The sequence below is a fragment of the Narcine bancroftii genome, chromosome 10, assembly GCF_036971445.1.
Source record: "Narcine bancroftii isolate sNarBan1 chromosome 10, sNarBan1.hap1, whole genome shotgun sequence".
NCBI lineage: Eukaryota > Metazoa > Chordata > Chondrichthyes > Torpediniformes > Narcinidae > Narcine > Narcine bancroftii.
Genome location: NC_091478.1, coordinates 29,649,240 through 29,665,569, shown reverse-complemented (window position 1 = coordinate 29,665,569; position 16,330 = coordinate 29,649,240). Strand labels below are relative to the sequence as shown.

At 46.5% G+C, this 16,330-nt stretch overlaps 1 protein-coding gene across 2 annotated transcripts in view; it reads left to right on the top strand.

Moving 5' to 3' along the window:
* The first annotated feature begins 9,625 nt into the window (after positions 1-9,625).
* pcgf6 (polycomb group ring finger 6) overlaps positions 9,626-16,330 on the top strand; it is a 50,468-nt gene continuing 43,763 nt past the window's right edge. For both annotated transcript variants that reach the window (XR_011345459.1, XM_069900436.1), the window contains exon 1: positions 9,626-9,823. Coding sequence is in view for 1 of the 2 variants with exons in the window: in XM_069900436.1 (XP_069756537.1) it covers positions 9,683-9,823 (141 nt within the window). In the remaining variant the exon portion in view is untranslated. The remainder of the gene's footprint in view (positions 9,824-16,330) is intronic.

The following is a 16,330-nucleotide window of genomic DNA, read 5'->3' as shown; positions in this document are numbered from 1 at the left end:
GTTCATAAAATACATAAATGATAGAAGAAAAAGTAGGTGGTTGGTTATTTTGTAGATGATAAAGATTGGTGGAGTTGTGCAGAGGGTTATCAAAGAATACAAAACATAGATGGGCAGTGAAAAACAGAGGGAATTTAATTCAGACTTTGGATTGTCAAATGTAAGGGGAATGTGTACAGTTAATTACAGGACTCATAAAGCCATTGATGTGCAGAGGGAACTGTGGGCCCATGTCCCCAACACATTGAAAGTGGTCTCGCAGGTAAATGGGGTGGGGGGGGGGGGGGAGGTAGAGAAGGTGTGTGGTCTACTGGCCGCCTTTGTGTGGGGCATTGAGTATAAAAGTAAGGAGGCCCTGTTGCAGTGATATAAAATTGGTTGGGCCCCACTTGGAAAAGTGGGTGGCCAATTACAGCACATCTGGTGGATGCAGACGTGATTTTTGAAGAGGTGGGAGAGGTTCATGGATTGAAGAGTAATGTTCCAGGTACAGGTCAATAGGACAGGATGAAAAGTAGGTTGACACTGTTGGAGCAAACAGTAATACTTGGTGTTTGAAACAATGGGCGCTTTATTCAAACTGATGTGCATCAGGAAACCAGTCGGAGCCAAATATCCTGAGCACGATTTCGGTACAGGTTTTACACTCTCAACTGACACAATTAGAGAAAATGGATGAAATTAGTTTCTGATTACAGAATGGGAATTGCAAAGATATATTTGCTGGCAAGATAAAGGTTAATTACAGAATAGGATGCTAATTTATACGTTTAAGTTAATGGGTTGAAGCTTGTAACTTAACAGTAAATCTCATTTCCTGTTATAGCAAAGGGTGCAGACATAATTAAAGGAATCCCTGAATCTGTCCCTCTAACCCCCACACTTCATTTGCAGTCGCAGTACACACACCAAAGTAATGAGTCATTCAAACAATGATGATGAGAGGGGAGGTAAGTTGGATCCTGGGATGAATTTGTACATTCAAACCCCAATTCTAAATACTGCCCCTAACAGAATGGTTTTCTGCAGCCACTCCGGCCCCATGCAGTGATCCATTTTGACAGTGCGTTCCATTTCTTGATGACTCCCTTCCCAGATGGTGTGTTGTCAGTCAGCAGTGACATGTGGGATGGTGGTAGTTTTGTAATGACACTCTTGTGCAATCCTTTGTATCACTATCAGCTCCAGCTCCGAGCTCCTGTCAGCAGATGGCTTAGCTAGGCACTGCCCCACAATCATTAACTCGGTTCAATGTCACTGACTGCCACATTGTCAGATTGCATTGCAGCTGCCCATTGTAACATTCATCTGCCAATGTGGCAATATTGTTCACCACATATACTTCCATAAGATATAGGAGAAGTAGGCCATTGGACCCATCGAGTCTGCCCCACCATTCCATCATGAGCTGATCCATTTCCCCACTCGGCCTTCTCCCCATAACCTTTGATATCCTGACTATTCAGATACCTATCAATCTCTGTCTTAAAAACACCCAACAACACAGCTGCCCTTGCTAGAAAATTCCAGAGGTTTCCCCTTCTCTGGCTAAAGAAATTCCCCTGCATCTCTGTTTTAAATGGGAGCCCTTCAATCCTGAAGTTCTGTCTCTTGTCCCTCACTCCCCTACCATGGGTAACACCTTTGCCACATCTACTCTGTCCAGGCCTTTCAACAGTCCCTCTTCTGAACTCATTGCAATGAGTACAGTCCAAGAACTGTCAAACATTCCTCATATGCTAATCCCTTCATTCCAGGAATCATTCTTGTAAATCATCTGAATCCTTCCCAGTGCCAGCATATCCTTAAATGAGGAACCCAAAACTGTACTCCAAGTGAGGCCTCATTAATGCCTGATTAAAGCCTCAACATCACATCCCCTCTCTTGTATCCTATTCCTCTAGATATGAATGGCATTCACCGCCTTCACCACTGGCTCAACCTGGAGGTATCCTGCACGAAAATTCCCAAGTCCCTTTGCACCTGAATTTTGAATGTTCTCTCCATCCAAATAATCATATGCCCTTTTATCCTTTCTGCCAAAGTGCTTGATGGTCAGTGGCAGATTAACCATTAGGCTGACTAGGCTAAAGCCTAGGGACCCATAAGGTAAAGGGGCCCGTCACAATCACTGGTACACCAATATAACCACATGTCAATATGCGCTCAAGTTAGTCCTGGGTCCACACATCAATCAAGGTTCACGGAAGTACCATGTTCATCTGTCAATCAGCAGTGGAATCTTGGTCCCAATGCTACCTGTCAATTAATGCTTGTGTTTGAATGCACATGCGAGTCTGAGGTCTCTTTTTCGGACTGATTTTATCTATCCTTTTATAACTTAACAGTCTTCAAATTAGTTGGGGCTAGCAGACAGCTTCTGTAAGGTAAAGTTTTGTTTGATTATTTTGGTTTTTTGCCTCCCCTCCAACCAAATACCAACTGGTGTATTCCCAGCACATACACGACGGATAAATTCAGATTATGTGAAGGCAGCACACCCAAAGGCTAATAAATGGAACAATTTCACTTTATTCAATTAAGGGTGGGGGCAGGGGGTCAAGGTCAGGGGGGCCTTACTAAAGCTCAGCCTAGGACCTGGATGGTAGATTTAGCTGCCACTGATGACCGTGCACTTTTGGAAGGTTTTTAGACAGAGAACAGTCATTAATTGAAGTGAAACTGCCACATCAGGCCATATTGTGCAATCCCCTCTGGATGCACCCAATAGTTTCCCCTCTGTTCATGTAGCCTTAGGTGCACCTCCCCCTCCCCCCCCCCCCCCTTTGCGGATGTGTGACACTATTGCACAAGCTGGCGGGCTTCTTAGATATCCATGTTTCCTCATATTTTCTGACATGCACTCTCTTCAGAGGGTACACCTGATGGTCACCATGTTGGGGATTGCAGCAACACATAGTGGGTTTCTCTCATTTACACAGTTTCCCAGGACATCTTTGTCATGGCATTGGGTGTTCACTCCATCCATACCTCATTAGTGATATCCTGCAATAGCTACAATCTCCCTCTACCTCTTGTTCCATATTTTATGGGCTTGTTCCAGATCACCATCATCTTGGTTTATGAGCTTCAAAAGAGAACTGATTTGCGAACCCATCTCTAAAATATCTAAACTGTTAACTGTGGATACACCCGCTGCATAACCTGTTCCTAACAATTCCACTAACCCCATTTCTCTTCTCCATCTGCTTATTCTAAATTCACTCCCAACTGACTTGCTTATGGAGTAAAAGTTGGAAAAGGTGATTTGTACTGGGCCCTCGCAAAACCTAGAGAGGAGTAAAGTGGTTAGATTAACAACTGCCTGCATGTGTCTGCAGCCTGGATTCGAGCAATCTTCCCCCCATCCCCCGTTTCTTCTAACAATAACCGTGTCAAGCAGCCCTGTCACATTACCGTACAAGTTTCATTGCTGCATTGAGATGTGAGTGGTTCTTTGGTCTTGTGCCCCAATATGGTAAATGTTTATTTTTAAGATATTTTTATTGAAGTTTGCAGTAAATCAAAAATTAAACAATTTAATTATATATTGAAATACAAATTACAAGAAAAAGAAAAGAAACACCCTTCTTCATTCAAAACCCTGACCACTACAAAAGGTTGGGGAAAACAATCCTCCTGGAAATAGACAGCACAGCACTGAAACTTATAACAACCCTAAAACTTTAGATTGTGATATTGGTTTATAAAAGGGCCCCAAGTCTTTAGGAAATTAGTATTTGAATCTTTAATGGCATATCTAATATTTTTTCTAAAACAAGACATAACACAATTTAACCATGTGTATGTGTAGGTGGCTTTCAATGAAATAAAGGTAAAATTTGGTTTTGAGTTGGAGTCAGTAAAACATCATTATCTTAAAATGATCCAAAAAGAGCAATTAAAGGGCAAGATTCCAATTTAACCTAAAGAAACTGATAATGTTTGAAAAATATCTTTCCAAAATGTTTCTAAACTTGAGCAAGTCCAATACATATAAGTCAAAGAAGCCTCAGCAATTTTACGTTTGTCACATAGAGAGTTGAAATCGAGTAAAAATTAGATCATTTAACTTTAGACATGTGTACTCTATGGACCACATTAAATTTCAACATGATAAATGTTAACATGGGATCCTTCTTTCCCACCCACAAACTCCTCAACAAACATCCCCGAGCACTGTGTAATTTTCAATTGTCCATCTCCACACCACATATCCCCTGTGTAAACAGCATCATATCAGTACATCCTACAGCTGGCAACCTTTGGTTATGTTCCCCATTTACAGTGAGCATTTTCATTGCTGTCAAGAGAGGTTCAAAAGGGCGACACCTTCAGTTATCCAGGATCTTCTGGCCGTAACTGGTTAGGTTTCATGTTCACTGGTAATGTGGGGATATATTTACATGGCAAATCATTTCTGCCAATGAATCTTTTCAGATGGGACCAGTGCTTCCACATTGGCCCTTCCTTGGAGTCCACCAGAGCATACATTTCTCCAGTCAAGATTACTGTAAAAGGTCTTGTACATCTGGATTATTATCCTGCCTTTGCTGGTACAACTTACCTGGCCTCCATTCGGGCCTTCATTAGGTTCCCTTTAATCAGGTGGCCAAACCTTTTTTGGTTGTGGGCCACATAAAGAAAAATATAAGGAGTTACGGACCAAACAGTATTAAGCCTGGCAGTTTTCAACCAGTTACACTGCAAGAAGAATGTTATTTTTAGACCAGAAAACCCTGTGTCATTGAAAATTCATTTTCTATCAAAATAACTATGTGACACTACTGAACAGTTTAGCCATTTACATTACAGTAGTTTATTTATGTACTCACACATTTCAGCCAACGTTTCTGCATCTGTTGTTCTTTAATGTAATTTAAATGAATACAATAAAACTCCTTAATAGTTGTTCAAAATGGCAGCGGCATCTAGTGTTGAGAGTAAGAAGTGCAATGTACATACAGTGCAATTTATTGTTAGAGACTGTGTTCCAATGGGTCACTTAAAAATGGGCAATGACCTGTAATTTGTAACTTCGGTCACCCGTTCTTTAAGTGTTTGATGCATTCTCTCAATGCTCAGTCATGCCCTAAACGCTGATATCAAAAGGGAATGTGAATTTCGGGCAGAGTACCGAAAATCTGCACCAACCAACTAGCCGGAGTGTTCACGAACATTTTCAACCTCTCATTGTGGCAGTCAGAGTTTCCCACCAGCTTTGAAAGGGCATCAATCATCCCAGTACCCAAGAGAAGGTACCCAAGGTACAATTAACATGTACCTAAGTAAAGATCTTCACCCACTGCAATTCGCCTAACGTCATAATTGCTCCACAGCAAATACAATATCGCCGAGTCTCCACTCGGCTCTGGATCACCTCAAAAACAGCAACTTAAACATACGGCTGCTCTTCATAAACTACAGCTCAGCCTTCAATACCTTTATTCCCTCAAGAAGCTAAGGTCCAGGTCTCTATACTCCACTCTGCAACTAGATCATTGGAAAACCACAGTTAGTATGAATTGGAAACAACATCTCCTCACTGATCATCAACACAGATGTGCTTAGCCTGATGTTCTATTCATTATACGCCCATGACTGTGTGGCCAGGCACAATTCCAATGCTATCTACAAGATTGCCAATGACACCATTTGTTGGCAGAATCACAAATGGCAATGGGAGGTGTACAGGAGGGAGATCAGCTCGTTGAATGTTGTAATGACAACAACCTTGCACTCAATGTCAGCAAAACCAAGGAGATATTGTGGACAAGGAGGAAGTTAGGGGAACATGACCCAGTACACATTGAGGGCTCAGTAATGGAGAAGGCCAAGAACTTCAAATTCCTGAGTGTCAACATCTCCGATGATCTGTCGTGGAGCCTCCGTATTGATGCAATCACAAAGAAGACTCGCCAGCAGCTATACTCTGTGAGGTGTCTGAAGCAGTTCGATATGTCACTGAAGACTCGTAAACTTCTACAGGTGTACTGAGGAGAGCATTCTGGCTGGTTGCATCAATGCCTGTATGAAGGCACCAGCTCTCAGGACAAGAATAAACTCCAGAGGGTTGTTAAATCAGCCTGTGACATTACAGGCACTAAACCGCTCCATCGAGGACATCCTCATGAGGTGGAGTCTTAAAAAAGCAGCCTCTATCCACAAAGACACCCACCACCCAGGCCATGCCCTCTTTACTCTGCTACCATCGGGGGAAAGGTACAGGAGCTAAAGATGAGCACTCAGCGGCACAAGGACAGCTTCTTCCCTGTTGCCATCAGATTCCTGAATAATCAATGAAACAACGCAATTGCCTTCCTCTTCGTGGATTATTATTGTTTTTTTATATGTATTGGAGGACCATCGCCTTCCCAAGATCGTGTTATATGGCGAGCTCTCCACTGGCCACCGAGATGGAGGTGCACCAAAGAAGAGGTACAAGGACTGCCTAAAGAAATCTCTTGGTGCCTGCCACATTGACCACCGCCAGTGGGCTGATATCGCCTCAAACCATGCATCTCGGCGCCTCACAGTTCGGGGGGCAGCAACCTCCTTTGAAGAAGACCGCAGAGCCCACCTCACTGACAAAAGACAAAGGAGGAAAAACCCAACACCCAACCCCAACCAACCAATTTTCCCTTGCAACCGCTGCAACCCCTACCTGGTATTTCTCTATGAGAAGAGATTCGGATTGTGTGCTCTATGGGAGTATGAATGAGACCACTGACGTATGGAACTGTTCAGGTAACAATCCTTACCAGGGCATACCCTCACTTCGGCAGATCTGGGGCCAGACTGTCCCACATGGACAGAGGGTTATATTGGACTTGTGGGAGTATGGCTTATATTTTTTTAGAACCCGATTGGAGCGGCACTTGTTGTATTGGAATCATTCAACCTCAATTTGTCTTACTGCCGGCCGACCATCACCTTTCTACCAAATTATACATGCGCCTGATTCCACAATCTCCTCAGGACACTCGCTCAAAGAGAGAGCTCAAGATTGGAGATTGGGGTGATGACTGGCCCCCTGAACGTATTATTTCATATTATGGCCCTGCTACTTGGGCTCAGGATGGATCATGGGGATACCGAACCCCCATTTATATGCTAAATCGTTTGATCAGACTCCAGGCAGTTTTGGAAATGATCACCAATCAGACAGCAACAGCCTTAGATTTATTGGCTGATGAGCAGCAACAGATACGTGCTACAGTTTATCAAAATCGCCTGGCCCTCGATTACTTGTTAGCCGCTGAGGGCGGCGTCTGTGGAAAATTGAACCTTGTTGTTTGAAAATTGATGACAATGGCCAGGCAGTAAAGAATATCTCTACAGGAATTCGAAAACTTTCCCATGTCCCAGTCCAGACTTGGCATCCCTGGTCCGGTATGTGGTGGACTAAACTTTTTACTGGCAACTGGAGTTGGATACACACGGCCCTTATAGCAGCTGGGCTTTTTATTTTAGCCCTCATAATAATTCCCTGCCTAATGCCTTGTGTGCAGTGTTTAATCCAACGGGCCCTTCGGCAGGTCACTACAACCCAAATGATGTATGCTTCCCAAACTCCGTCTGATGATGCTGAGGCCGCAGTTCGTTTACTCACCCGCTGGGAGAAGGACCAAGCTTAACAGAACATTACCGAATGGGGATTTACTAAGCGTAGCTAAAGAAAAAGGGTGGATTGTGAGGGATACTGGAATGTTAGGAGTCCAGAGATACTGGAAGCAAGTGCCAATTAAGAATAAAGTATTATGGGTTAACTTAAGGTTAAGGGATATTGGAATGTTAGGAGTCCAGAGATACTGGAAGCAAGTGCCAATTAAGAATAAAGTATTATGGGTTAACTTAAGGTGAAGGAATATTGGAATGTTAGGAGTCCAGAGATACTGGAAGCAAGTGCCAATTAAGAATAAAGTATTATGGGTTAACTTAAGGTGAAGGGATACTGGAATGTGAGGAGTCAAGCAAGTGCTCATTAGAGATGAAGTATTATGGGTGAAATCAGGGTGAAGGGATGCTGGAATAAGAGGAAGGGTTGTAAAAGTGTAATAAACTAAGGATCTTCAAAACAGGATAACAAGTAGATAGCTTTAGCAAGTCTTAGGGATTGATTAATGAGTGAAGAACAAAGACATGATACTTCTCTGGCTAACAAGTTTGCAGGAAGGCACATAAACTGATAAGAAGTTAGAATCCACGTGGGCAGAATTACCTAATGCTAAACCAATCCAGGAGGCAGAAGAATGTTGGGGGGAAGGTATCTCTGTACTGAAATGAAATGTATAAAAGTTGGGTCAGCCCCAGTATCTGTGTGTATTCCCAGGGTAAGGGGAAGCACCCAACTTTGCATTGTTGTATAATAAATGTTCTTTGTTCTCAATTTTTGTCTCGAGCAATTTCTGTGAAGGTACTTCTGTTTCTCACAACGGGGACCCACTGCCCACGTGAAGCTGCAGCACAGGCACCAGTACCCACCAGGCAACGTGCCACAGAGTGGGCGGGGTGCTGCAAAACGCTGGGATTTGAAGTCTTTGTCTTCTGATCCACCATCAACTCAGCCCTCACCGTCATCTCCTTAATTTCCTGCTCATCTGCCCTGCACCCCTCTGTCTCCAGACACAATAAACACAGAATTCCCTTATCCTCACCTATCACCCTACCAGCCTCTGCATCCAATACGTTATCCTCTGGAATTTTTGGCACTTACAACAGGATCCTACTACCAAAACTGGCACTAAAAACAGGATCCCATTACCAGACACATCTTCTCCTCTCCTCCTTTCTTTGCCTTCCGTAGAGATTGCTCCCCCCTTGACTCCTTGTGCACTCATCCCTCCCCACCAATTGTGCCTCCCCTTCACCCAGCACCTTCCCCTGTGGCTGCAGGAGGTGCCACACCTCCTCCCTCACCAGGGTCCAGGACCCACTCAGGCCTTTCAAGTGAAGCAACAATTTACTTGTGTATCCACAGGGCTGATTTACCGCATCCAATGCTCCCTTTGTGGCCTTCTCTACATGGGAGAGTCTGGGCACAGATTGGGAGATCTCTTTGTCGACCTCCCAGTGGCCAACCATTTCAGTTCAGTCACACTCCCACGTCTGTGTGTGGCCACCTGCAAATTGGAGGAACAACACCAAATTTTCTGTCTGGGCAGTCTCCAACCAGATGGCATGACCATCGACGTTTTTCGTTTTGCCAACCTGCTCTCCTCTTCCCCCTCCCTCCCTCCCTTCCCAGTTCTCCTCTTCCCTCCCCTTGATCGCTGCTGTCCTCCCATCTCCATCCATCACCTCCTGCCTTTGCGACCAACCCTCCCCTACTCTTTTTGCTCAGGTGCTTGCCGACATTTTCCCCATACTTTGATGAAGGGCTTATGCTCGAAACGTCGGTTATGTATTCGTTGATTACCTTTGCTATATAAAAGACACTGCTTGACCTGCTGAGTGTCTCCAGCATTGTGTCTTCATTTCAACCACGGTGTCTACAATGCCAGAGAGTGTGCCCCGATCCCATTGACCACAGCGTCCAGCGACGTGTGTTGTGCGCAGGCGCCGTGCCGGCTACCTCGGGCCATAGTTCAGTGCGCAGACGCAGTGCCGGCTACCCCGGGCCACAGTTCCGTGCGCAGACGCAGGGCCGGCCACCCTGGGCCATGGTTCCGTGCGCGGGGCGATGTCGCGATGTGAGGAGGAGATGGAATCGGGTGGATGCCCAACCTCGGACAGCAGCAGTTCAACCGATAATATCGATGTGGAGACGTGGCTGGAGGAGGATGAGGAGGAGCCCTGTGGGAGAGCAGCGGGCCAGGTGGAGGTGAGAGCGCAGGGTCCGCCCGCCTATTAGTGGGAGGGCAGGGGCCTGCTGCCCGAGCTTCCCGCACTTTCCCACGGCGTGCGGGTGCTGCCGGGATATTGGAGGAGCAAGCACACTGCGCAAGTGCAGGCCGCCAACTTTCCCACCCGGAAGAAAGGCGAGGCCACTGGGAGCTTTGGGAATGGAGGTAACTGAAATGTTGGAGGATTTCGGGCCTGAGCCCTTCTGCAAGGAATAAGAAGAATGGGCAAAAACAGGAAATCATAGAATACAGACAGTGCTGGATGAGGGAGGAGTCCAGACCAACAAAAGGTGTTAATTGGATAGATAAGGGCAGAGTGAGAATTGATTATGTCTTGTGAAAGGAGACGGGAAAAGGGAGAAAGAAAGAGCTGGGGGAAGGTGAAGGGGGAAGAAGGGAAGTGAGGGGGGTGGGGTGGTGTTCAACAGAAACCAGAGAAGTCAATGTTAATGCCATCTAGTTAATAGACTATCAAAATTTACCTGTTCATAAATTTGAATTAAAAGTACTGCCCGAGAATCTGGAAAAATCCAGACCTCTGCTCCCTGAGCAGTCCTGATTTTAAGACTTTTACTGTACCTATCAATCTCACTGTAAATACACCCAACGACTTGGCCTCCAAAACCACCCATGATAGAAAATTCCAGAGGTTCATATCTCTGTTTTCCCTTGAATCCTGAAGTTGTGCTCGCTTGTCCTAGACTCCCCGAACTTTGCCACACCTACTCTGTCCAGGCCTTTCAACGTTCAAAATGCTTCTGAGTTCTCCCCTTATTCTTCTGAAATCAAAGGAATCTAGCCCAAGAGCTGTGAAATGTTCATCATGTCCCTTCATTCCAGGAATCATTCTTGTGAATCTTCTCTGAACCCTCTCCAAAGTGAGCACAAACTTTTTTTTTTATAAAGAGCCCAAAACTGTACCTCATACTCCAAATGAGGCCTCATGCATGCCTGATAAAGCCTCAACATCACATCCCTGCCTTTGTATCCTATTCCTTTAAATATGAATGCCCATATTGCACTTGCCTTCTTCACCACTGAGATTAACCTTTAGGGTATCCTTCACAAGGACTCCCGTTCCTTTCCACTTCAAAATTTTGACTATCTCCCCATTCATGTAATACTTTGCCCTTGTATTCCTTAAAGAGGCAACATATTCCTGGAGGTCAGGGAGGTCCTGAATGAATATTTCACTTTAATGTTCACCAGAGAGAGGGACCTTGGCCAAGGTGAGGTCAGTGGAACAAGCTTATGTGCTGGAGTATATTGGAGTTACAGCAAAGAAAACAGGCCTTTCAGCCCTTCTACTCTGTGTTGACTATTATTTTGCTTGTCCCATTGACCTCTTTCCAATCCACAACCCTTCAGAGCTCTCCCATCCATGTATCTATCCAATTTATTCTTAAAACTTAAGATTGAGCCCACATTTACCACATCAGATTGCAGCCACTGTCTGAGTGAAGAACTTTCCCCTTCTGTCCCCCCTCCCAAACCTTTCCTCTTTCAGCTTAAAATTATGACCTCTTGTATTTATCTCCCCCAATCTAAGTGGAAAAAGCCTACTCGCATCCACTCTGTCTATATCTCTCATAATCTTGTAAACCTCTATCAATCTTCCGCTTATTCTTCACTCCAAGGAATAAAGTCCTAACCTGTTTAATATTTCCCTGTAACTCAATTCCTGAAGACCCAGCAACATCTTAGTAAATCTTCTCTGCATTCTTTGAATCTTATTAAATGCTGGATCTTCTTACAAACATTAGGTTTCTAATTCCCTGGGACCAGAGGAGATGTGCCCCAGGTTACTACAGGAAGTGAGGGAGGTGATTGCTGGGGCATTGGCATAATCTTTGCATCATCCCTGACTGCAGGGGAGGTACTGGGGGATTGAAGAATGGCAAATATTATTTAAAAAAAATAATAATAGAGAGAATCCTGAGAATTATAGACATCAGTAGTGGGCAAACTATTGGAGAGGATTCTTAGGGACAGGATTTATGAGCATTTAGAGAAGTGCAGTTTTCTCAGGGATAGTCAGCATGGGTTTGTGATGGGAACGTCACTGTCTCATGAGCCTAATTGATTTTTTTGAGGGAGTAACAAAAGAAATTGATGAAAGTAGGGTAGTAGATATGGTCTGTTTGAATTTTAGCCAGGCATTTGACAAGGTTTCCCCATGCTAAACTCATTCAGAAAATCATGAGGCATGGGATCCATTGAACCTTGCCTGTGTGGATTCAGAATTGGCTTGCCTGTAGAAAGCGGAGGGTAGTGTTAGATGGAACATATTCTGCCTGGAAGTCAGTGACCAGTGGAGTTCCACAGGAATCTGTTCTTGGACCCCTGGTCTTCATGATTTTTATAAATGACCTGAGCAAAGAAGTAGAGGGATGGGTCAGTAAGTTTGCAGAGTATATGAAGGTTGGAGGTGTTGTGGATAGCGTTGAAGGCTGTTGTAGGTTTTAGCAGGATAAAGAGAGAATGCAGAGTTGAGTGGAAAAGTGACAGTGGAGTTCAATCCAGATAAATGTGAAGTGATGCATTTTGGAAGGTCAAACTTGAAGGCAGAGTACATGGTTAATAATAGGATTCTTAATAATGTGGAAGAACAGAGAAGCGTTGAGGTCCAAATCCATAGATCTCTCAAGGTGGCACGCAGGGTAGTTAAGAAGGCCTATGGTATGCTGGCCATCATTCATGGGGAGAATTAAGTTCAAGAATCGAAAGGTAATGTTGCAACTCTGTAACACTCTTGTTAGACCACACTTGTGTTCAGTTCTAGTCAAGTTTATTGCCATCTAATTGCACAAGTACCACATGATGAAACACTGTTTTCCAGATCTTGGCGCAAAATACACAGACATAACGTACATCAGACAAACAATGCATATGCAGGTGGATGTGAAAGTTATGAAGGTTGCAGAGGAGATTTACCAGTCTATTGCCTGGATTGGAGAACATTTCTTCTGAGGCAAGGTTAACAGCTTTTCTCTTTGGAGTGAAGAAGGATGAGAGGTGACAATAAAGGTCTACAAGATTATGAGGCATCGTGGACAGCCAGCACTTGTTTCCCAGGGCAGGAATAGCAAACACCAGAGCACATCTGTACAAGGTGAGGGTAGGAAAGTTTAGGGGAGACATCAGGGTTAAGTTTTTTTTTCCATACAGAGAGTAGTGAGTGCTTGGAATGCATTGCCAGGGGTGGTGGTGTAGGCTGGTACAATATGGAGATTTAAAAGACTTAAGACAGGCACACTGATATGAGAAATAGTGGATTATTGGTATAAGGGAGGGAAGGTTTAGTTAGTTGAAAAGGTTTCTATTGGCCAGCACAACATCGTGGATTGAAGGGCCTGTACTGTCCTGTCATGTTCTATGAAAAACGGAGGGTTATGCAGTCGGAAAGTTCTCGGCCAGCTGTACTCAATGTGGACCGTACGACACTCCCCTCAGGGCCACAGCACTTTCAAGTGGCAGGGGGTGTCATGGACCGAAATCATAATTTTTAAAATGTTTTGTTTGTAGTCGGAAGGAGAGAAGTATGGAAGAAACCAACTAAATGACTACTTCACAGGGAAGGGGACCCATATTCTTTGAGCAGAGTCCTGGGGTCCAGACGATACAAAGTTGAGAATGGCTGTTTTCGGCAGTTGTTAGAGTAGGTTACCAGGTCAGCATTACATTGGGCCAAAGGGCCTGTCCAGTGCTGTAGATTTCTATGTTCTCAATGTTCCATCTCTCCTCTGGATTCTTCCATTTACCTCATCCACCCCCACCACTTTGATTCCAGGTGGTCTCTCCACCACCATTCTAATCTCTCCTTATCAGATGTCAGCATTGCCAGCTTTTGCCTCTAATCCCACGCTCTTCCCTGTGTGATTTGCCGCCTTCTACTTTGCCCCTTTGTTTTTCTTGCATCTCCTTTGTCTGCATCTGCCAATCTACTGTCTCCATCCATCATACTTTCACCAATCCCATCTGAGGCCTTATCATGCTCCCCCAACATGGTCCTCTTTCAATTTGTTTGTCTTCTCCACATTCTCAGTTTTGACGAAATGTCGACCATTCTTTTTCTCCCACTGATGCTGCTTGACCTGCTGAGTTCCTCCCAGAGGAACTAGTGTTTTGCTTTGGATTCCAGTGCCTGCAGCCTCCTGTGTGACTCCAGCCATGGTATTGGGCACTTCCATCTCTTACAGCTGGGGATACAACATTTGGGATGACCCTGATCCTCAACATAATCAGCTGCAGGACAGGGTAGGTGTGGACCTGGGCAACAGCACTGGACCTCCAGCAAGGTGGTCCAGCCCATCACTCCCTTGTGCCTCCATCATTATGAACTTTGGTCACACCTCCCGATCACCAGTAGACCAGCGTCAGTGTCCCCTCCAAACCTAACAGTCCAGCAACAAGAAAAATTGGAAATGGGAACATACTGTAGCATAGGAAAAGGCCCTTTGACACACCATGTCTGGGCTGACCGTGATGCCAGTTTAAACTAATCTTATCTGCTTGCACTAGTCAGTATCCATTCACAAATAAAGAGTCGCTGAAGGACTCAGCAGGTCAGGCAGCATCCGTGGAAAGAAATGGGTAGCCAATGTAAGGGGCATTTGGAAACAGACTGAAACAGATTGATAAAGGAAGGTCAGGTAGGGAGAAAAGGGAGTTTCCACTCGAGAAATAAAGGAAACTGAAATCAAATGAGTGGATGCAATGAATTGACATTGAAAGTCTGAGGCAGGAGCTATCTGAACATCACAATGTGAGAAATAGCAGGAGGAAGGTTTCCCCCTCAGACGGTCCCCGCCCTCAGACGGTCCCCGCCCTCAGACGGTCCCCGCCCTCAGACGGTCCCCGCCCTCAGACGGTCCCCGCCCTCAGACGGTCCCCGCCCTCAGACGGTCCCCGCCCTCAGACGGTCCCCGCCCTCAGACGGTCCCCGCCCTCAGACGGTCCCCGCCCTCAGACGGTCCCCGCCCTCAGACGGTCCCCGCCCTCAGACGGTCCCCGCCCTCAGACGGTCCCCGCCCTCAGACGGTCCCCGCCCTCAGACGGTCCCCGCCCTCAGACGGTCCCCGCCCTCAGACGGTCCCCGCCCTCAGACGGTCCCCGCCCTCAGACGGTCCCCGCCCTCAGACGGTCCCCGCCCTCAGACGGTCCCCGCCCTCAGACGGTCCCCGCCCTCAGACGGTCCCCGCCCTCAGACGGTCCCCGCCCTCAGACGGTCCCCGCCCTCAGACGGTCCCCGCCCTCAGACGGTCCCCGCCCTCAGACGGTCCCCGCCCTCAGACGGTCCCCGCCCTCAGACGGTCCCCGCCCTCAGACGGTCCCCGCCCTCAGACGGTCCCCGCCCTCAGACGGTCCCCGCCCTCAGACGGTCCCCGCCCTCAGACGGTCCCCGCCCTCAGACGGTCCCCGCCCTCAGACGGTCCCCGCCCTCAGACGGTCCCCGCCCTCAGACGGTCCCCGCCCTCAGACGGTCCCCGCCCTCAGACGGTCCCCGCCCTCAGACGGTCCCCGCCCTCAGACGGTCCCCGCCCTCAGACGGTCCCCGCCCTCAGACGGTCCCCGCCCTCAGACGGTCCCCGCCCTCAGACGGTCCCCGCCCTCAGACGGTCCCCGCCCTCAGACGGTCCCCGCCCTCAGACGGTCCCCGCCCTCAGACGGTCCCCGCCCTCAGACGGTCCCCGCCCTCAGACGGTCCCCGCCCTCAGACGGTCCCCGCCCTCAGACGGTCCCCGCCCTCAGACGGTCCCCGCCCTCAGACGGTCCCCGCCCTCAGACGGTCCCCGCCCTCAGATCTTTTACCCACCAACCCCAAAACCATCCCTGCCATCAAGAGATCATGGCTAATTCTTTACCTTGGAACAAATTTCTGCATGAATTCCATATTGCTTCATTGCCAGAACATTCAAGAATCTTGTGTTTTGACCACACTCAGTGACGTGGCCACAGAGCCCTTGATCAGAGAATTCCAAATATTTCTGGATTCAGGGGTATCAAATCAAGTTTATTGTCATCTGATTGTACATGTGCAACCTGATGAAATAGCATTCTCCAGTCCTTGGTGCAAATCATTTTTTTGCAGACACACAACACATATAGTCAAACAATACATATGCAGGACAAGTGTTATATCTATACAGATAAATAAATATTATTTTGTGAATATGAGAGTCTCGGATGGTTAGTGTGAGCAGATCCTTTGGTTGTTCAGCATTCTCACTCCCCATGGAAAGAAGCTGTTCCTCAGCCTGGTGGTGCTGGCTCTGAGACTCCTGTATCTCTTCCTCAATGGGAGCAGCTGAAAGATGCTGTGTACAGAGTGTAAGAGGTCCTCAATGATTTTGCATACCCTCTTCAGACAATGATCCCGCCACATAGATTGTTTTGGGAGGGGTGAGGAAGGGAGTCTCCAGTGATCCTCTCTGCCATCTTATGGCCCTGTGGATTGAGCTCCGATCCACAGTTATGGATATGAA